The sequence below is a fragment of the Sciurus carolinensis genome, chromosome 8 (assembly GCF_902686445.1).
Source record: "Sciurus carolinensis chromosome 8, mSciCar1.2, whole genome shotgun sequence".
Lineage (NCBI taxonomy): Eukaryota > Metazoa > Chordata > Mammalia > Rodentia > Sciuridae > Sciurus > Sciurus carolinensis.
The window spans coordinates 115,797,817-115,821,299 of NC_062220.1; the positions used below are offsets into that span (position 1 = coordinate 115,797,817).

General features: G+C 37.2%; 2 protein-coding genes across 6 annotated transcripts in view; one reads left to right on the forward strand and one right to left on the reverse strand.

Moving 5' to 3' along the window:
* The window catches only part of Pisd (phosphatidylserine decarboxylase), a 61,677-nt gene that overhangs the window by 28,747 nt on the left and 9,447 nt on the right, over positions 1–23,483 (reverse strand). For 3 of the 5 annotated variants that reach the window (XM_047562361.1, XM_047562360.1, XM_047562359.1), the window contains exon 3: positions 19,102–19,288. In XM_047562361.1, coding sequence (XP_047418317.1) covers positions 19,102–19,288 — 187 coding nt within the window. The remainder of the gene's footprint in view (positions 1–19,101; positions 19,289–23,483) is intronic. The other 2 variants (XM_047562362.1, XM_047562363.1) reach the window with 1 other exon arrangement.
* LOC124991643 (general transcription factor IIH subunit 2-like) lies at positions 3,788–5,275 on the forward strand. The gene is given in 3 exon segments (XM_047562369.1): positions 3,788–4,045; positions 4,375–4,387; positions 4,390–5,275. Coding segments are annotated over 3 exon segments (1,017 nt in total). The 5' UTR covers positions 3,788–3,904; the 3' UTR covers positions 5,253–5,275.

The window sequence follows — 23,483 nt, forward strand, 5'->3', positions numbered from 1 at the left end:
CAGCCCTAAACCAGTGATTCTTAACCTGGGATATACATGAGTTTGAGGGATCTGAGGACCCTAAAATTGTAAGCCAAAATTTTAGGGGGTACTTTTTTTTTTTGAAGGAAGAAAGTCTGCAATTATTGTCCAACTCCTAAAAGATGCTCAAAACTTCAAAAGTTAAAAATTATGGATTTAAACCATTAACTAAAACAGAGTTCAAAATGACCATAGTATTCAAAGATGTCTAAGGAAAAAAGACAACAATATACAACAGAGAAGTGGGCAAAAATTTACAAATGACACTTCATAAATAGCCAATATGAACAGAATAAACATGAAAAATGTTTAAGTGAAATTCATATTTAAAGACAAGCAAAACAGAAACTGTATTAAGGTACTAGAGTCTTAATGCTATTTCCTACACGCCTCTCAGTGAAGAGATATTCCAGAGGTTTTTCAAGATGGTGGAATTGAGGAAGTCGCTTTCCTAGCTGCTTCATGGAGTGAAACCAAGAAAGCAGACAGGCAGCTTCTCAGCAAGATCAATGAACAAAAAAAAGTGAGGGAACTTTATTGGAATTTAAAACATTCAAAGCAGCTCAGGGACTCAGGAGGTTGGATATTAAAAAAAAAAAAAAAGTAATTCCAAGCGGTACAGCCACTGCTGTGCCCAAAGCACCAGCCAGAACAGTCCCTCTGAAAGCATAGTGCAGGAATAAGGGAATTAAAGGAACCAGAATTTTTGGGAAGTCCCAGATACAGAGTGTTTAGAGATCAAGGACATTGCCTGGCAAACCTGAAAGATGTGCTGCACAATATCCGTGTGCTGGGAAAGAAGCTGCCATCTCTTCAGGGCATGTGAAGGACAAAGGAAGGAATCATTCTGCAGTCACTGTGTGGAGCCAGCAGCTGAGGGGGCTGATTCCTGGCAAACTCGAGTTTGGCCTGAAGTACACACTGCATGACACAGAGTGTGCTTAAGTGACCAGGAAAAAAATCAAACATGGAGAGAGGTTTACATAGGGGACAAGTCATGGAAACTCACCCGGCTCTACCCACCTCCAATCCAACTGCTTGAAGGACTAGCTGGGAGAGACTCATCTGGTTGGGAACTCAAAAGGCTGAGGTAGGAGAGATTGTTTGGAGACTGAACCTGAGACCAGGAAATGTGGGGTCTGAACTGGGTCCCCCACCACACAAGGGGAACCCAGGGGAGATCCCTGGGGTACAGTCCTCCAGTGTGGACCAGCAAGTCCTGGGCACTGGAGGTGTGCTGATTTAAAATCCCTAGAACAACTGGTTTTCAGCGAAGAGCCTGGAGCATACTTTAGCCTAAACCCTGCCTCTCTCACTCCAGTAATCCAGAGGGTAGAGCATCACATCCAGACAGCCCCACCTAAAAACTGCTGAGAAGAGAAACAGAATCTTTGAACTCCAACAGAAAGAATTCTTTAACTTCATCAAGATCTTTATTATCAAATTTTTTTTGTTTAATTGTTACCTTAATGGTACATGGACATTTACACATATTCGTATTTGTTTTTTCCCATTTCCAGCATTTTTGAAGCCAGATATTTTTTCATGTATTAGTTTCTTATGAACTAGGTTAACTGATATATTTTAGTTTTATTTTGTAGTTTAATTTTTAATATTTAAAAAATTTTTACCTTATATATGTTTTTCTTCTACTTGTTTCCCTTGATTCTTTTTTCTTCTTCTAACAGTCAATATCTAGGGTTCTCTTTCACTTTTCCTTTAATTTTTTTACTTCTTCTCTCCTCCTTCCTCATAATCACCACATCCTATATCACATCTATTCTCTCCATGTCTACCATTTAAAATTATAAACTGTTTTGCAAACCTGCTGTTTTTATTGTAGGCAATAGCTGATAATATCATTTCTGTTTATTGTGATAATTAATATTATAGACATCACAATACTACAATAATGGTTTAATGCTGTATATTGTTTGCATTGGTTGTTGTTATTATTTATCTTTCCCTAAACAGTGAGGTACTGGAAACTTTAAGGGGCACTGAAAGTGCACAGGGTAGAAATTCTACTACCTCAGATCCATACTGTTGTATGGGTAGACACACGAACAACATGAAAAAGCAAGGGAACAAACTGCCCCAAACAAACCAAGATACTCCAATAACAGAATCCATCAACACCACCATGGAAGAAATGCCAGAGAAGGAGTTTAGAATATACATAGTTAAACTGATCTGCAAAGTAAAGGATATAAGAAATGAAATCAGAAAGAAAACATAGGAAGTGAAAGATCACTTCAATAAAGAGGCAGAGATTCTGAAAAAAAATCCAAACAGAAATCCTAGAAATTAAAGAAACAATAAGCAAATTAAAAATTCAGTACAAAGTATCACCAAGAGACTAGACCACTTGGAAGACAGAACCTCAGGCAATGAAGACAAAATATATAATCTTGAAAACAGAGTTGGCCCCAGAGAGATGTTAAGAAACCATGAACAGAACTTCCAAGAATTATGGGATAACATGAAAAGACCAAATTTGGGCTGGGGTTGTAGCTCAGTGGTAGAGCATTTGCCTAGCATGTGTGAGGCACTGGGTTCAATTCTCAGCACCACATATAAATAAATGAATAAAACAAAGGTCCAACTAAAAAAGTATTTAAAAAGAGAAAAAAAAAAAAAAGAAAAGACCAAATTTAAGATTTATCAGGATAGATGAAGGCGCGGAGATACAAACCAAAGGAATGCACAATCTTTTCAATGATCAGAAAATTTCCCAAACCTGAAGAATGAAATGGAAAATCAAATGCAAGAGGTTTACAGGATTCTAAATGTACAAAATTACAACAGACCCACACCAAGGTACATTATAATGAAAATGCCTAACATACAGAAAAAGGAGAGAATTTTAAAGACTGTGAGAGAATAATATCAGATAATGTACAGGGGAAAGCAATTTGGATCTCAGCTGATTTCTCAACCCAGACCCTCAGTGCTAGAAGGACCTAGAATAACATATGCCAAGCTCTGAAAGAAAATGGAAACCAACCAAGAATCCTATATTCAGCAAAATTAAGCTTCAGTTTTGAAGATGAAATAAAAACCTTCCATGATGAACAAAAGTTAAAAGAACTTGCAGTTAGAAAGTCTGTACTATAGAACATTCTCAAGAAAATATTCCATGAAGATGAAATGATTAAAAAAAGTGAAAACCAGCAAAGGGAGGAACTACACTAAAGGAATAGTCAATCAAAGGAGAAACTAATTCAAATTAAAGGCTAGAAATAAACCCAAATGGCCAGAAATACAAATCATATATCAGTAATAACCTTGAACATTAATGGCCTAAACTCATCAATCAAAAGACACAGATTGGTAGAATGGATTTAAAAACAAGACCCAACAATATACTGTCTCTGAGAGATTCACCTCATAGGCAAAGACATCCACAGAGTGAAGATGAAAGGATGGGAGAAAACATATCATTCACGTGGAACGTGGATCATGAAAAAGCAGGGGTTTCTATCCTCTTATCAGATAAAGTGGACTTTAAGCCAAAGTTAATCAGAAGGGACAAAGAAGGCCATTTCATACTGCTTAAGGAAATTATACATCAACAAGACATTAACAATCATAAATATTTATGCCCCAAACAATGAAGCATTTACATCAAACAAATGCTTCTCAATTTCAAGAATCAAATAGACCACAACATAATAATACTTAAGTTTAATGCCTCTGTTACCACTGACTAGATCCTCCAAACAAAAACTAAATAAAGAAGCTACAGGCAGAAACTTCCCGGCAAGACTGGCAAATTCTTAAAGAAGATGAATCTGGTTCACTTAAAGCTACAATAGAAGACATTCTTTTCAAGGCAAAGAGAAAAAGAGTATTTGAGCACCATGGACAAGTACGACTTGGAATGATGCACCACCTTTATGTGGTAGTAGATGCATCAAGAACAATAGAAGACCAAGATTTAAAGCCTAATAGATTGACATGCACTTTAAAGTTGCTGGAATACTTCATAGAAGAGTATTTTGATCAAAATTCTATCAGTCAGGTATGTAGAAACGTGTCAGAATTCAGAATAAGAATTCTATTTTCCTGCCAAATATATATATGTTTTTTCAAAATAGGACTATTCTATGAATTAAGTGACCCAGAGTGTGTACACATTTCTGGTACACTTGTCAACGAAAAGCAAAATATCTCTACAAGTTAAACAAGTGAACTTACAGCTAAATTTATTTGTCAGAACACTGTGAGAAAAAGTTCTTCCTGTTTTGCTTATTTCTTCTATAGGTACTGATTTATTTTAGTTAAATAAATTCTTATCAAGAGTAAATAATTTTGTATGAAATTAATAATCATTTTTGTTTTTATTTTGAGATTGGAATAATTGTGCTAAAAGTAAAAGAGCTGAAAAACTGACTGAACTCTCAGGAAACCCAAGGAAACATATAACATCTTTGAAGAAAGCTGTTGATATGACGTGTCATGGAGAACCATCTCTTTATAATTCTCTAAGCATGGCTATGCAAACTCTAAAACACATGCCTGGATATACAAGTAGAGAAGTCCTAATCATCTTTAGCAGCCTTACAACTTTCAATCCATCTAATATTTATGATCTAATCAAGACCCTAAAGGCAGCTAAAATTAGAGTGTCTGTTATTGGATTATCTGTAGAGGTTCAGGTTTGCACTGTACTTGCTCGTGAAACTGGTGGCACATACCATGTTATTTTAGATGAAATCCATTACAAAGAATTGCTAACACATCATGTTAGTCCTCCTCCTGCCAGCTCAAGTTCTGAATGCTCACTTATTCGTATGGGTTTTCCTCAACACACCATTGCTTCTTTGTCTGATCAAGATGCAAAACCCTCTTTCAGCATGGCACATTTGGATAATAACACTGAGCCAGGGCTTACATTAGGAGGCTATTTTTGCCCACAGTGTCGTAAAAAGTACTGTGAACTTCCTGTTGAATGTAAAATATGTGGTCTTACTTTGGTGTCTGCTCCACATTTGGCACGGTCTTACCACCATTTATTTCCTTTGGATGCTTTTCAAGAAATTCCCCTAGAAGACTATAAAGGAGAAAGATTTTGTTATGGATGTCAGGGGGAATTGAAAGACCAACATGTCTACGTTTGTCCTGTGTGCCAAAATGTTTTCTGTGTAGACTGTGATGTTTTTGTTCATGACTCTCTCCACTGTTGTCCTGGCTGTATTCATAAGATTCCAACTCCTTCAGGTATTTGATTCTAGCATGTAGTATACACTGTGTGTGCTAAAGAAATTTGTAACTGTAAATAAAATGATTCTTTAGAAAAACAATTTGAGAAGAAAATCTGATTTAAAGAACTTTTTTCTAAGAAAATATTTTATAAAATTTTTTATTTGTGTCCTGTCACAGAAATTCCTAGACTTCAAGAGTATTTCATTCTATTTAATTTAATTTTCTGTTACTTTGAGTCATAATGTTTTCAAAGTCATTATGCATTATTGTGGATAAATTACTTATAATGATTAAGTTGATGTAATAATCTTGTTGTTTTATAATTGAAGTGACTATAGAATCTTTGATTTAATTCTTTAATTTTGTGTAAAAAATTGAATTAAAATTTAGTATAAGATGAAAAAAAAAAGAAGCTACAGAAGTAAAAAATACAATTGATAATTTAGACTTAACAGACATATATAGAATATTTCATCCATCAATGACTTCTCAGCAGCACAGATCCTTCTCTAATATAGACCATGTTATGTAAACTATCATATATGATGGCATACAATTTAAATATTACCTTAATATATTTTTATTATCTATAGGGTTATTCTGATAGCTCCCTTTCCATTGATATTAATTTTTGTTCTTGCTTTTTCCTTGATTAGATTTGTTTCATTTTTATCAAATTTAGCTGTATTATTTCTTCTCTATTTCATATATTTCTGCTCCTCTTCTTATTTTTTCCTTCCTACTACATAATTTGAAAATGATTGTTATTCTAGCTTCTTTCTGACACAAGTATTTTAAGTTATAAAAGTTCATCTGAGTATTGTTTCATCCCAGAGATCCTGATATTTTAAGCTTTTATTATCACTTAGTTCAAAGCACTTTTATTTACTTTCCTTATGCTTTCTTCCTTGACCGCTGAGATATTTATAAGTGTACCATTAATTTTGAAAGAATTGACATGTGGGGGTGGGGTTCTATATATCTTAAGGTGATTAATTTCTAATGTAATAAATAATGTAGGAAACACAGTATGCATGATTTCAAATTGAAAAAAAAGTAATGGAAGTGCTTTTTATATTGATTGTATTGGTTACATACATGTCAAAACTGATCAAATAGCGTACTTCAAATATGTGCACTTTACTTCAATTTTTCCTCAATAAAGATATGAGAAAAAAAGTTACTCCACGCTTCCACCTGCTCAAGTCACAAAGCATGAATCATTTTCCATTTCCCTCCCCCTCTCTTCATCCAATCCATCAATGCAACCTGTTGGCTCTCTACTCAAGGCTGTTCTTCCTTGAATGTTTTATTAAGTAGCGGTACCACTTTACCCCAGCCTTGGGCATCTGCATCCTTTACCTGTTTAAGTTTTCCTCAAGACATTTCAACCACTTGATATGCCTATGTTTCTTATATGATGCCCACTAATAAGAAAAGCCCTGGTTCTGTTCATGAGTTGACTCCCAACATCTCAAAAGGGTCTGATACACAGAAGGAACTCAAAGATGTGGCAAATGAACAAGTGAATTCAAGAAGAAAGGAAATCATGTTCATCTATGACAACTTGTGTTTTGCAAATATCCAGTATGGTTCATGTAGTATAAAACAATACCAACTACACAAGACATCATTATGATTATTATTAGTAGTAGTACCAGAGATTAGACTCAGCAATATCCTCAGCCCTTTTTAAATTTTATTTAGAGACAGGGTCTCACCAAGTTGCTGAGGCTGGCTTTGAACTCTCAATCCTTCTGCCTCAGTTTCCTAAGCCTTATCATGCAGACGGTAAAACAATCATATAGTGAAATATGAATACAGTAAAAAAGACAAGATTAAAAATAACTGTACACATTTAAAATTAAAGACAAAGACAGGAAATGAACACATGAAAAATAAAGCTCATGATTAACCAATCACAGTCTCACTGTGAGAAGCGGTGGGAATCATAAAACTGTCTTCTCTTTCCCAACATTGTCATATTGTCAGAACATCTCTTTCATTTAAGAGAATGAACCAGGCATGGTGGTGCATTCCTGTAATCCCAGTGGCTCGGGAGGCCAAAGTCAGCCAGCCTCGCAGCTTGAGCACTGCAACTTAGAGAGACCCTGTCTCAAATTAAAAAATTAGAAGGGCTGTGGATGTAGTTCAGTGATTAAGTGCCTCTGAGTTCAATCCCTGGTACCAAAAATAAATAAGTATAAAAGAGAATGAAGTTGTTATGATTTGAAAAATAGGTGTTCCCCGCAAAAACTCCTATGTTCATGTAGATACTCTAAGGTGGAATGATTAGATTATGAAAGTTGTGACTTGATTGGTTCACCCTAGTTTGAATGGACTCCCTGGGTAACTATAAGCAGGTGGGACACAGCTGGAGGAGGTGGGTCACTGTGGGAGTGCCCTGGAAGGGTTCATCTTCCCTACTGCTCCTTCTCTTTTTGCTCTCTTTGCTTCCTTGCAGCCACGTCCTGAGCAGTTCTCCTCCACCACACCCATCCACCATGATGTATCACCTTACTTTGGGCTCAGAGCAATGGCCTCAGCCAACCATGGACTAAACTCTGGAAATATGTGACAAAATAAATCTTTCCTCCTCTAAGTTGTTTATGTTGGGTATTTTGGTCACAGCAACAAAGGGCTGACTAACACAGAGGTTGATTTCCACAAGGGCACTGAAACTAGTCAATGGGGAAATGACAATATTAAAACAAATGGTGATGGGAAAACTGTATATCTACATATGAAAGTTGGGCCCTTCCCCTACACTGTATTCAAACATTAGCTCAAAATGGATCAAAGACCTAAACATAAGATCTTAAAGTATAAGAAAACATAGGAGCTGGGGAGATAGCTCAGCGGGTAGAGTGCTTGCCTTGCAAGCACAAGGCCCTGAGTTCGATCCCCAGTACCGCAAAAAAAAAAAAAAAAAAAAAAAAAAAGAAGAAAACATAGGGGAAACCAAAGCACAGGCAACAAAAGAAAAAACACATAAATTGGGTTTCAACAAAATTCAAAACTTTCATGCACCCAGGACATTATCAAGAGAGTGAGACAACCCACAGAATGGGAGAAATATCTGCAAATCCTGTATTTGTTAAGGGACGAAATCCAGAACATATAAAGAATTACTGTAACTCAACAAAAAAAAACCCAATTAAAAAAATGTACAAAGGCAATAGCTAAGCTATGGAACCAACCTAGTTGCCCTTCAATAGATGAATGGATAAGGAAATGTGGTAAATGTACTTAATGGAATATTAGGCAGTCATAAAGAAGAATAAAATTTATGGTATTTGCAGGTAAATTGATGGAGTTGGAGAATATCATGCTAAGCGAAATAAGCCAAGCCCAAAGAACCAAAGGCCAAATGATTTCTCTGATATGTGGATGATGATACGTAATGTGGCATAGGGCAAGGGAAGAATAGAGGAACTTTGGATTGGGCAGATGAGAGTGAAAGGAGGCAGCATGGGAGTGGGAAAGATGGTAGAAACAGACTGAAATCATTATCGTAGGTACATGTATGACTGCATGAATGGTATGACTACATCATGTACAACTGGAAAAATTAAGTTGTGCTCCATTTGTGTATGATGAATTGAAATTCATTCTGCTGTCTTGTATAACTAATTGGAAAAAAAAATTTGCAAAGGACTTGAACAGACACTTCTCCAAAGAAGATACGTAGGAGACGCATTCCAAAATCCTCCCCCAACAATGTCTAAAACCAAGGGGAGTATCAAACCCTATATATACCAAGTTTATACTTTGTTTTGTTTCTTACAGTATTAGGGAGTAAATTGGGGGGCACTTCACCACTGAGCTACATCTCCAGCCCTTTTTAATTCTATTTTGAGATAGGCTCTCTCACTCAGTTGCTCAAGCTGGCCTCAAATTTGCAATCCTCCTGCCTCAGTCTGCCAAATAGCTGAAATTACAGGTGTGCAACAATATACCCGGACAATTTTTTTCTTATAACTGCAAACCTATGATAAAAGTTTAACTTGTAAGTTAGGAAAAGAAGAGATTATCAGCAATAACTAATAATAAAACAGGACAATTATATCATTATATTATAGTGAAAGTTATTTAAAACCTGAATTGTTTATTTCTGGAATTGCCAAATTTTTTTTTTTTTTTTTTTTTTTTCAGTACTGGGGATTGAACCTAGGGCCTTGTGCTTGCAAGTACTCTACCAACTGAGCTATATTCCCAGCCCTGGAATTGCTTAATTTTTAGATCACAGTTGACTACAAGTACAATTTCTGAAAGTTAAAAGAGGGGAGCGAGTGTATATAAATAGCCAATGAGCATGTGAAATCATGCTCAACATCATCAATCATGAGGAAAATGCAAATAATGAACAATTAGATATCACTTCATATCCCTGAGGATAACTATTATCAAAAACTCATTCAAATATATAAAATTGGAAACTTTGTGCACTGCTGGTAGGAATGTAAAATGGTAAAGATGCTATGGAAAAGTTCTGCCATTCCTCAACAAGTTAAACAGAATTATCATATGATCTAGCAACAACTCAAAAGAATTGAAAGCAGGGACCTAAGCAGATATCTGTATACCAGTTTTCACAGAAGCATCATTCCCAAAACTCAAAAGGCAGAAAAAGCCCAATTCATTAACTACTACCAATCCATTAACTAATATCCAGATGAATGGATAAATTTAATGTGGTATATATTATTCGACAAAGAAAAAGGAATGAAATTCTGATATAAGCTTATCCACAGATGAACAAGGATGAAACTTGAAAATATTATGCTAAGTGAAAGAAGCTAGAAACAAAAGGAAAAATATTGTATGATTCCACTTACATGAGGTACCTAGAATAGGCAAGTTCACAGCGACTAAAAATAGAATAACAGTCACCAGGGGCTAGGGGGACAGGAGAATGGGGAGTATTATTTAATGGGTATAGAATTTCTGATTGGGATGATGAAAAAATCCTAGAAGTGAATAGTAGTAATGGCTGCAAAACACTGTAAATATACTTAATGTCACTGAATTGTACACTTAAAGATCGTACACTTAAAGATTGTACACTTAAAGATTGTACACTTAAAGATGGGGCCTCACACTCATACATTGCTGGTGGAGTTGCAAATTGGTGCAGTTACTCTGGAAAGCACTATGGAGATTCCTTAGAAAACATGAAATGGATCCACCATTTGACCCAGCTATCCCACTCCTCAGTTTATACCCAAAGGACTTAGAATCAGCATACTACAGTGATGCAGCCACATCAATGTTCATAGTTGCTCAATTCACAATGGCTAGATTGTGGAACCAACCTAGGTGCCCGTCAATTGATGAATGGATAAAGAAACTGTGATATATATACACAATGGAATATTACTCAGTCATAAAGAAGAATAAAATCATGGCATTTGCTGGTAAATGAATGGAGTAGGAGAATATCATGCTAAGTGAAATAAGCCAAGCCCAAAAACCAAAGACTGAATGTTTTCTCTGATAAGTGGATGATGATACATAACAAGGGAGGAGTTGGGGAGGCAAGAGAAGAATGGAGGCACTTTGGATGGTATAGAGGAAAATGAGGTGAAAGGGGGTGGGAAAGGGAAGGATAGTAGACTGAGACAGACAGTATTAACCTATGTATATGTATGGTTACATGAATGGTGTGCATCTACATTGTATACACCATAGAAATGAAAAGGTGTATCCCATTTGTGTACAATGAATCAAAATGCAGACTGTAAAAATAAAAATAAAAAAAAAGATGGGGCCTCCAAAAGTTTGATGAGGTTGTGAGGTTGGGTTCCTCATGATAGAATTAAGTGACTTTAAAAGAGACACCAGAGAGCCTGAGGGTGGTGTCTCCTCGCAAACCCTGCCCTCCACTGTGAGAGGACACAGGAAGCAACAATCTGTAAGCCAGGAAGTAAGTTCTTACTGGAGCCCAACTATGCTAGCACCCTGATATTGGACTGCCAGCCTCCAAACTGTAAGAAAATAAATTTCTGTTGTTTAACCCACCTAGTGTAGTATTTTGTTACAACAGCTAGAGCTATAATAGTATATTTCACCAAGGGGATGAGGATGGGGTGTTGAAAAGAAGAGACAGCATCGGCAAAGAGAAAGAAGTATCCCCAAAACTCTGGTAGGTAAATTTCACCAAAATACTTTGGAATGGTTTCTATGGAGGGCAAGAGGGAATGCCATTAGACAGAACAAATGGCAAAGTGACAGGAGCAGGTAATGAGAAGAAGGAAGAGATAGAGGGACAAATGGACAAAGAGACACCGATTCCCATAGGATAGAGGCAATAAAGACTAACAGTAAGCAGTAGAAGTGAGGCAAGGGAAAGTGGTTCCCAGGTTTTTCACCTCTAGCTTCACTCTCTTAGGGATTATCAGTCATCACTTTCATGGTCCCCAATCCTATGATTCATGTTACTGTGTTCTCTGGGCACAAAGCTGTGTGTCTTCCCTGTCGCCCTGGCATCTTGCCTCTTGTTCAGTGAGCAAGGAAAAACTATCAGCACCAAATCAAGGTCACATGATGAAGGACTTCCTGGATGTCTGCAGTATGCATAATTCAACCTTGGCCTATGGAATTTCAAAGCACAGGGTCAGGAGACCAAAATGGTGTCTTATGACTATAGGATATAGGGGTAGATGATCCTTAACTAGGTGGTAATAGCTTCTATAAGCAATCATTCCCAATACTTAATTAAAAGATCCTGGGCTGGGGAGATAGCTCAGTCGGTAGAGTGCTTGCCTTGTAAGTACAAGGCCCTGGGCTCGATCCCCAGCACCCAAAAAAAAAAAAGATCCCCCATCAGTTCCTGTTGAAATGTTTCCTGCAAGTTGGTAATAAAACCCAGGTGACTTCACATAAAGAGTTGGATTATTTAATGTAGGGAATCAGAAAGGAAGGAGTTATGCAGAGACAGTTATATCCATAAATTTGCAAGGGAAGTTCCTGATGAAAACTAAGCCATGTGTGCATAGGGTTAAATTCCACAATGCTGAAAAAATACCTAGAGCACTATAAACCTTACAATCTCCCAAGCTCACACAGGACCAGGAAACATTTGCATTTCAACCAGTTGGAATGGAAAGTCCTTACTGAATGCTCACTTAGTAGAGATCCAGAAGGGTCCTCAGGAGTAGGCCAAACTAATCCAAAGTAAAGACTACTCTAAATCTATCCTAATGGAGCTTTAAAAGGATCAAAATGCTACACAAATAAATTAATTGCTTGTCAGAACAAAGTCCAACACTCTGAAGGAAAAAAACCTCATATTCAAAAATAAAAATCTCACAATTTATAAAGCACTGAATCAAAATTATTAGGTATTATAAGAAAGAAGAAAATGTGACAGATAACCAGGGGTGTGGGGGAGTGACTAGTTAGTAGGGTTGGGGATGTGGCTTAGTGGCAGAGTGCTTGCCTAGCATGTGCAAGGCCCTGGGTTTAATCCCTAACACTGGGGTGGAGACTAACGGGGAAAGTCAATAGAAATGGACTCAGAATTGACAGAAGATGGGGACATTGGGAGAAAAGGATGTTTGAGAGTTATATAAATAGGCATGATAAGTTAAAAAATTTAATGGAAAATGATCATAAAGAGAAAAACAGAAGTCATAAAAGAGAACAATTTGAGACTTCCATCCAATGAAAAACAGAGTATCTACAATGAAATTTCTACTTAAAATCTAATATAACTCGTAAGTGAATTAGACTAGCAAGATCACAGAATTCTAATATATTGCTAATGGGAATGCAAAATGGTACAACTACTTTCACAAGTTTGGCAATTTCTTATAAAGTTAAATATACACTTATGGGGCTGGGGATATAGCTCAGTTGGTAGAGTGCTTGCCTTGCAAGCACAAGGCCCTGGGTTCAATCCCCAGTACTGCAGGGAAAAAAAAAAAAAAAAAAAAAAAAAATATATATATATACACACACACTTATATGACCCAATTTTTTTACTTTTAGGCAACATAAGAGAAATGAAAACAAATTTAACAAATTTTCAAAGACTTATAGACAAATGTTCACACTAACTTTACTGTATATATAATAGGTAAAAGCTGCAACTAATCTAAATATCCACCAACATGGAGGATTAAAATAATTTGTAGAAGCTGGGCATGGTAGCGCACACCTGTAATCCCGGCAATTTGGAAGGCAGCGGCAGGAGGATCCCAAGTACTTCAAGGCCAGTCTCAGCATTTACTGAGATGCTAAGCAACTTTGTGAAACCCTGTCTCCAAAATTAATTAATTAATTAATTAATTAATTAATTAATTTGTGGTGTATCTGACCAACAAAATACAGAAGGTTCCAAGTTATGATGATCTGATTTTACAATGGTTCAAAAGTGTTACTCATGCATTCAGTAAAAACCACACTTCATATTTTGAATGATTTTTTTTCCTGATCTAATAATACATATTATAACACTCTCAAGATACTGGGCAGTGGCATCAAATTACAAGTCCTAGTCAGTCATGAAATCATAAGTAACAACTGATAATCTATAGTGTACTGTGTTGCTAAATTATGATGCTCAGTAGATTAGGAGCATTAAATGCATTTTTATTTTTAAGTTCTGATAGCTTTATGAAGATGCAATTTCATCAAAAGTCAAGGAGCATCTACACTACTCAGTACTAAGAGGGAATGAATATTCAATATATGCAATAACATGGATCTCCAAAACATTATTCTCAGTGAAATAAACCAAGTACAACAGTTTACTGTATGATTTCATATATATATAAAATTGTAATCTATTGTGACAGAAAGTAGATTAGTGATTGCCTGAAACCATGGGTAGACACTGATTGCAAAGGGGCACATATCTTGAATGTAGCGGTGTCTCTACAGGTATATACATTTATCAAAAACCACTGAACTATATGCTTAAAAAAGGTATATTTATGTGGAGCATGATGGCATTCCTGTAATCCCAGACACTCAGAAGACTAAGACAGGGTGATGGCAGGTTCAAGGCCAATCTGGGCAATTTAGCAATACTCTGTATCTAAAATAAAAAATAAAAAGGGCTTGAGATGTAGCTCAATGGCAGGGCACCCCTAAGTTCAAGTCCAAGAACTGGGGCAGGGAGGGGGGTATTTACTGCATATAAATAGTATCTTTAATAATTTTTCTTTTTCTTATAGTGCTATGGATTAAACTCAGGGTCTTATTCATGCTAGGCAAATGCTCTACCACTGACCTATATCCCTAGTCTGGTAAGGATCATTTTAAAAAGATTAAATCAACTTTAACAAAAAAAAGGGAGAGGTTTAACAGAGAAATATGTAGGAAATGTTAAAAATGCTTGCTTGCTCTAGAGACAGAATGGTATAAGTAAATAAGCTCTTCTTTACCTATTTGAATTTTTATATGCGTACTTTGCAGTTTTAAAAACAATTTCATTCAAAACAAACATTAAGCCAGGTACAGTGGCACACTGCTGTCATCCCAGCAACCAGGGAAGCTGAGGAAGGAGAATCGCAAATTTGAGGCCAACCTCAGCAATTTATCAAGGCCCTATCTCAAAGCGGGCGGGGGAAGTGAGGTGGAACTCAGTGTGTGATGGGCTGACAGATCTTGGGGCTTCATGAGAATGCTATAGGCCAGACTGTAAGGGAAATGACTAAACAGACTCGATTTTGCTCTGAGACTCCATGTTATGTAGGAAACAAGCTTCTCCCGTGGGAACACCCTGCCTCTGTACCCATAATCAGTTACTTAGTGTGACATGTTTAACAATGCAAAATGATAATTCTTATGTAATAAAAAATTGCTCTCTTTTGATCTCTATTGCTCCTAACAAATGTACCATGTAAACAGTAATTGTGTGGTTGTTAGTAACCATTCTTTAGTTTGTACCTAGGTGACTCACTTCTCCCTCTGTTGATGATCTCATGATGTTAGTCTGTAATTTCAAATCATAGCAACAGACACTTATGATGTGATTTTTGGTATAAAAACCCCCACAACCCTGTGGTTGGTGCTGTTATCCCAATAGCCATTTTGGGGGCACTGTGTGAAACAGTCAGCTGGTCGGCTTAATAAAGACTCTCAAATTTGGACTTCTTAGTGGTGATCGGTCTGTTCTTAAGGTGCACCCCATAACAAGTAGTAAAGCACCCCTGGGCTTACTCCCTAATACCGCAAAACACATTTACCACCAGATCAGAGATTTGGAGGCTTATCTACACTTTGTAAACCTCCAGAGATGAGATTATAGAATTCATTATTTTTAAAGTTCCTTAATGACTGATGGTCAGTCAGATCTGGAAAATCTCTCTTTTTTTTAATGTGATGACTCATTTAATTTTTTTTAATTTTATTTTTATTGTAAACAAATGGGATACATGTTGTTTCTGTTTGTACATGGAGTAACAGCACACCATTTGCGTAATCATACATTTACATAGGGTAATAATGTTTGATTCATTGTTATTTTTTCCTTCCCTCCCACCCCTCTTTACCCTCTATACAGTCCCTCCTTCCTCCATTCTTGCCCCCCTCCCACCCCCCATTATGTGTCATCATCCGCTTATCAGAGAAAACATTCAGCCTTTGGTTTTTGGGCTTGGCTTATTTCATTTAGCATGATATTCTCCTACTCCATTCATTTACCAGCAAATGCCATGATTTTATTCTTCTTTATGACTGAGTAATATTCCATTGTGTATATATATCACAGTTTCTTTATCCATTCATCAATTGAAGGACATTTGGGTTGGTTCCACAGTCTGGCTATTGTGAATTGAGCAGCTATGAACATTGATGTGACTGAATCTCTGAAGTATGCTGATTTTAAGTCCTTTGGGTATAGGCTGAGGAGTGGGATACCTGGGTCAAATGATGGGTCCATTTCATGTTTTCTCAGGAATCTTCATAGTGCTTTCCAGAGTAACTGCACCAATTTGCAACTCCACCAGCAATGTATGAGTGTGCCTTTTACCCCATATCCACACCAACACTTATTATTGCTTGCGTTTTTGATAAAAGCCATTCTAATTGGAATTAGATGAAATCTTAGGGTGGTTTTAATTTGCATTTCTCTAATTACTAGAGATGATGAGCACTTTTTTATATATTTGTTGATCACCTATGTATCTTCTGTGAAGTGTCTTCCCAGTTTCCTTAGCCCATTTATTGATTGGGTTCTTTGTATTTTTGGTGTAAAGTTTTTTAAGTTCTTTATAAATTTTGGAGATTAGTGATCTGTCTGAAGTCTGTGTAGAAAAGATTTTCTCTCACTCTGTAGGCTCTCTTTCTTATTTCTCATTTGCAATGACAGTGATTAGATGGGGTAGGGAGGAGACTAGGACTCAACCCACAACTGCCAATTAAGGTTCCTCCTTCTCAACCTGCTGCCTCTCTTAAAATCTTATAAAGTCAATTTTGAGTCCAGACCATTCCCTCTTTCCAAAATGAAAAGCTAGAGTCTTACTTTAAAATCTAGGAGTGGTCCTATGGCCATGTTACTCAACCAAAGGAATAATATCTAATTTAACACTAGTTCTTTACTAAGAGATGGGGTTTGAGACCTCACACTGCATGAGGCCACTCCACCCCAGAGTATCCTGTCACTGTCCAGCCTTAGACCTTATGAGATAATCCACCCTGTTCTCTTTACAAATAACCAGCTTTTTTTTTTAGTTGTTGATGGACCTTTATTTATTTATATGTGGTGCTGAGAATCGAAACCAGTGCCTCACACATGCTAGGCAAGCACTCTAACCACTGAGCCACAACTCCAGCCCCAAATAATTATCTTTTGCATATCAACTTAGTATGGCAGCAATCCCAATTATACAAATAGTAGATGCTTAAAATCAACTAGTACTGGGTTCTTAAGATTTTTGGAAGCAGGCTGCTTCCAAATTAAGATTTTCTTGGAATTCCTTTGAAATGAATGGAAATTTCCTGAAAGCACACAAGCTCATCACAGGATGAGTCAACATGATAAATGCCGGGGTCAAAGAGACCAGCTTGAGCCTAACATTTGTGTGGTATCACACAATCATAGTGTTGTGCTACCCATGTTTATGCTTACAATTGCTTTATTAGTCTAATGGAGAATGATATACTTAGGGAGGAAACTGCTAAGATTAGAGGAGACAGGGCAGTACACTTTAAAAGTTTGACTCACACTTTGTGATATACTACCAGAAAACTTTTTTCTTTTAATCTGAGGTAGTTATTATAAAGTCCAAGGTTATATGAACAGACCAATGGGCAAAGGGAGAGAAGTACAGACAGATAACTCCTAGTGTAACTGCCACAATATGAATCTGCATGGCCAGCTGACTAAGTCATAACATAGTTTCACAGGATTTAAAAACACAAGTGAACTGGGTGTGGTGGTACATGCCTATAATCCCAGAGATTTAAAGGGCTGAGGCAGGAAGATCACAAGTTTGAGACCAGCCTCAGCAACTTAGCAAGGCCCTAAGTGACAAAAAAAATTTTTAAAAAAAGGTTGGGATGTAGCTCAGTGGTTAAGTGCCCATGGGTACCCCTCCCCAACAAAACAGAAGTGAAATTCTTACACTTACATTCTATTGGAGAAAAATGTTCAAAGCCAAACTCCAAAAGAGAATTTTAGAAGGAAGTCTATTGTGTAGCAGGCAATGCCAATGGCAACAAAAATTTCCTTTTTTTATTTTGTGGCAGTGGTGGGCGGCAGGGTAGGGGAGAATGGATTTACTGGGGATTGAACCCAGGTGCCTTATACCACTGAGCATCCCCAGACCTTTTTATTTTTTTATTTTGAGACAGGGTTTCACTAAGTTGCTGAGGGTCTTGCTAAATTGCTGAGGTTGACCTCGAACTTGCAATCCTCCTGCTTCAACATCCCAAGTCTGGGATTACAGGTACATGCCACCATAGCTGGAAAAAAAGATTTCTAGAGGACCTGTGTTAGAGCTGGAAGGAACCTCAGAGTCACATTCCAATCCAATCTGTTCTTTTACAGTTAAAGACAAAGAGAACCAGACAGAAAGTGACATGTTCGATTGCATGTGGCTACAAAGGAGCATGTAGAAATGGGACTTGGCATCAGAATTCTGACATCCTGTCACTGTTAAGTCCTATTTGACTGGATTCAGTGGAACTGGAACAACAATATGAAGTAGGTCAAGAGAAGATCCAAATGCACTATTCCCTTCCAAATACCAGAAAGCTTCAATTTTTATCCCCTCTTTTGTCCACAATATTGGAACCTATCACTGATTCTTTGATATTTTAGATTTTTCTTTTGTTAAATTAAGAATGCAGAGAAGAAATTTTTAAACTTATACCTTTATGTTGAATTTCAATATTAGAGTGTCTGCTCTGAGTCAGGCATTATTGTAAGCCACAGGAAGCACAAAAAAATAACACAGCTCATTATATAGGACACAAGAATCGACAACAGTGCAGATTATTCCTCTTGTGTGAGTATGATTGGTGGGGAGCATTCTGAGCAATAATAATAATAATGGAATTTAATTATTTCAGTCTGGTTCCTGATGAGAACTAATCCACATCACAAAAGTTCACCCTCCTCTGACCAAGAAAGGAAAAAACAGTAGAAGAGTCAGGATGTCAGCATCAATGTAAGGTATGAACACTGAGGATTTCAACAGCAGAAAATTTCTACTAGGCCCTTGAAGAAAGCAGGAGTAGGGCACAGATAAAAAAGAAACCAGACATGACACCAAAGGCAGGACTCCTATATTTTGCCAAAACCCAGCAGAGACATAAGATCCAAAAAAAGCAAATCTGACTTATTCAAATATTTCAACTTTGGGGCAATTTAGAAAGCAAGAGACAACTGTGCTGGATGAGACCTGTACGTGGTCCCACCTTATTCCTACCTCCCAGTGACCAGCAAGTTTGGGTGGAATCTCCAGTCCCAGTTTCTCCAGCTCTCGTTCCCTGTACTTCTCATACTGCCGGTACCCTGCATAACCGCCACCAGTTGCTAACAGAATGGGCAAGGGGCGCAACCGGAATAATGTTCGGGCAGTGGCAGTGTGAATTTTCCTGGTATCTGTAACAAAAAAAAAACAGGAAAATTTAGGGAAGAGTCATGCAAACACAGCACACACTAGAGGGCCAGGAAGTCAATGCATTTCAAAAGGTTTCACTCAGTAAAGCTGACTGAACCCATAAGAGATCTGACAGGTAGGTAACAACCCTGCATCAATACTGAGATTCTTCTATCTCTAAAGTATATCAATTAGTAAAAGACAGGCATTGTTCTTGTGGAACAACAATGTACTACAGTCACAGAATATAAGATGAAAACACTGAATCTCAAAGAGGTCCAGAAACTAATCAAGGTTACTGAGCTGGCCATCAGTAGGTCCAGGACTCTTATCCAGGGCTCTCTGATCTTGCTTTTACAATCTAGGCCCAATTCTGATCAGGCACAGGTATTCTGAAATACAAATCTCATAAGCTCTTACAACTCAATTAAAAAAAAAAAAAAAAATAACCTGGGGCTGGGGAAGTAACCCAGTATAAAGTATTTGCCTAGCATGTGCAAGGTCCTGGATTTGATCCCCAGCACCACATACACACAAAAAATACAACCCAGTTTAAAAATGCATACAGGATTTAAATAGACATTTCACCAAAGAAGATTTATGAATGGTCAATAAGCACAAGAAAATATGCTCAACAACTGCTTAGGGTTGAATTATGACTCATCAAAATTTATATGCTAAAGTCCTATCCCCTAGTATCTCAGAATGTAATCTTACTTGGATATAGGGTCTTTATAAAGGTTATCAAGTTACAAGTGAGGTTGTCAGGGTAGGTCTGAATTCAATATGAATGGTACCTCATACAGCCGGGGAGTTTTGGAAACAGACATATACACAGGGAGAAAAAAGAAGAAGGCAGAGATCAGAGTGATGGACAAGCAAAGACCATTGAAAACAGCCAGCAAATCACAAGTTAGGCAAGATGCATGGAACAGATTCTCCCTCACAGTCCTCAAGGTAGCAACCTTGCTGACATTTAATCTTACACTTTTAGCTTCTACAGCTGCAACACAACATATTTTTGCTGTTTGCAGCATTTTGTACAGAAGTCCTAGGAAACCAAGATAACATCATTAGCAATCAGGGAAAACAAATAAAAACCAAACAAGACACACTTCACACCAAGATAACTATGATTTAAAAAATAAATATTGGAAAGGATGTGGAGAAACTAGAACCCTCAAACATCATTGGTGTAAATGTAAAAGGGAGAGCCACTTTGAAAACCAATTTGGCAGTTTCTCAAAATGTTAAACATGAAGTTTTCAGTTCAATCCGCAGCAGAGCAAAAAGAAGAAGAAAAAAAAGTTACCATATGACCCAGCAAGCCCACTCTTAGATGTATGCCTAACAAAAGTGAAAACATAAAATCATATAAAAACTTGTACATAAATGTTCATTTAGCAGTGCTATTCATAATAGCCAAATGAAAAAAAAAAAACAACAAATGTCCATCAACTGATGAACAAACAGAAATAAAACGTGGCACAGTCATACAATGGAATATCATTTACAAATAAAAAGGAATGAAATAATGACACATGCTACAGCATGAACCTTAAAAACACATGAAAGAGGGCTGAGGTTGTGGCTCAGTGGTAGAGTGCTTGCCTAGCATGTGTGAGGCACTGGGTTCCATCCTCAGCACCACATAGAAATAAATCAATAAAATAAAGGTCTATCAACATCTAAAAATATATTTAAAAAAAAATTTTAAAAACATGTGAAAGAAACCAGCCATACATATCTACATATTAAGTCAAACATGATCCCACAACTTGGGAGGCTGAGGCCAGAGGATCCCAAGTATTAACCTGGCATGGTGGCACATGCCTCTAATTCCAGCAAATCAGGAGGCTGAGGCAAGAGGATCACAAGTTCGAGGTCAGCCTGTGTAATTTAGCAAGATCCTGTCTCAAAATAAAAAAAAAAAGGCTAGGGATGTAGCTCAATAATTGAGCACCCCTGGGCATAATAGGGTATAATAATCATAATAGGGTACTCATGAGCATCCCCAGTGCTGTGAAACAAAATGGCTGAATATTGTACAATTTGTTTATGTGAAATGTTCAGAACAGGCAAATTTGTAGACATAAAGTATGCTAGTGCTTACCAAAGTCTGGAGAAGGAAGAATGGAGCAAGGCAGCTTAATAGGTCTTTTATGGGTACGGGGGGAATGGGCAAGTGGTGATGTTTGTATAACTGAATATATCACTGAATTACAAATTTAAAAAGGCATATGGTATATGAATTATGTCTCAATAGAGTTGGGTTTTTTTAATTTCAATACATTATGGAATATTATTTTTGTCTTACAAAAAGAAAAAAAAAGGAAGTTAGTGCATGCCTGTAATCCCAGTGCCCTGGAAGACTGAAGCAGGAGGAGTCCATTATCAGAGTTGGCTTCAGCAACTTAGCAAGATCCTGTCTCAAAATAAAAAATAAAAAGGACTGGGGATGTAGCTAAGAGGTTAAGCGCCTCTGGGTTCAATCACTGGCACAAAAAAAAAAAAGAAAAAAAAAGAAAGGAAAATCTGCTATTGTGATAAGATGGATAAACCTAGAGGATATTACATTGAGTGACACAAGCCAGACACAGAAAGAAAAGGACTATACAATCTTATATATGGACTCTAAAAAGGTGATTGGATCAGAAGGCCAAGGGTCTAGATTTTCTCTTATATACAGAAAATGGAGAAGAAAAAGGAAAAGAAAGGTGGGGACAGATCTCATTAAAATCAAAGGGAGTGAGGGGGAATGGGAATAAGAAAGTAGAATGAATCAGACATAACTTTCCTGTGTTCATAAATGAATATACAACCAGTGTAACTCCAAATCATGTACAACCACAAGAATGGAAAGTTACACTCCTCAGTGGAAGAGCACTTGCCTAGCAAGTGTGAGGCACTGGGTTCCATCCTCATCACCACATAAAATAAATAAACAAAATAAAGGTATTGTATTCATCTACAATTAAAAAAAATTAAAAAATACATTCTGGGCCAGGGATATAGCTCAGTTGGTAGAGTGCCTGCCTCGCAAGCAAAAGGCCCTGGGTTCAATTCTCAGCACCACCAAAAAAAAAAAAAAAAAAAAAAAAATTCTGTTGGGGCTGGGGTTGTAGCTCAGTGTTGAACACTTGCCTCAGCACTGGGCTCAATCCTCAGAACCACATAAATAAATAAAATAACAATTAAACTAAAAAACTAAATTAAAAAAAAAAAAAAAACCACAACATTCTGTTAGCCAGCTATGGTGGCACATGCCTATAATCCCAGTGGCTCAGGGGGCTACGGCAGGAGGATCACAAGTTCAAAGCCAGCCTCAGCAATTTTGCGAGGCCTTAAGCAACTCAGTGAGACAGTTTCTAAATAAAATATTTAAGAAGGCTGGGGATGTGGCTCAGTGGTTAAGTACCTCTGGGTTCAATTCCCGGTAGCCAAAATACACATTCTGTTGTTGTGTATATCTAAAAAGAACAAATATTTTAAAAATCAGAAGTGGGGCTGGGGAGATAGCTCAGTCGGTAGAGTGCCTTGTAAGCACAAGGCCCTGGGTTCGATCCCCAGCACCCAAAAATAAATAAATAAATAAAATAAATTAAAAAAATAAATAAATAAAAATCAGAAGGAACTGGACGTAGTGGCACACGCCTGTAATCTCAGCAGCTCAGGAGGTTGAGGCAGGAGGATCATGAGTTCAAAGCCAGTCTTAGCAAAAGTAAGACAATAAGCAACTCAGAGAGACCCTGTCTCTAAATAAAATACAAAATAGGGCTGGGGATGTGGCTCAGTAGCCGAGTACCCCTGAGTTCAATTCCCAGTACCCCCCCAAAAAAAATCAAAAGGAGGCTCAGTAGTGGACTAGAGGTGAGAGGTGAGGAGGAAGGGGGGATGTGCTGGAGATTGATATTGGTCAAATTATATTGTTATATTGTGTGCATGTATGAATATTATAACAAATCCCATCATTATGTACAATTATTATGCACCAATAAAAAAATGTGGAAAATTAATAAATAACTGGTTGAAGGGCAGGGGCGTAACTTAGTGGTAAAGCACTTGCCTGGCATGAGCAAGACTCTAGGTTCAATACCCAATGTCACAAAAAATAAAAAATAAATAAAAAGGTATTTGGGGGAGGCACAGGAAGATGTAGGTCAAAAAGTACAAAGTTGTGGTTAAATAGGTTAAGTA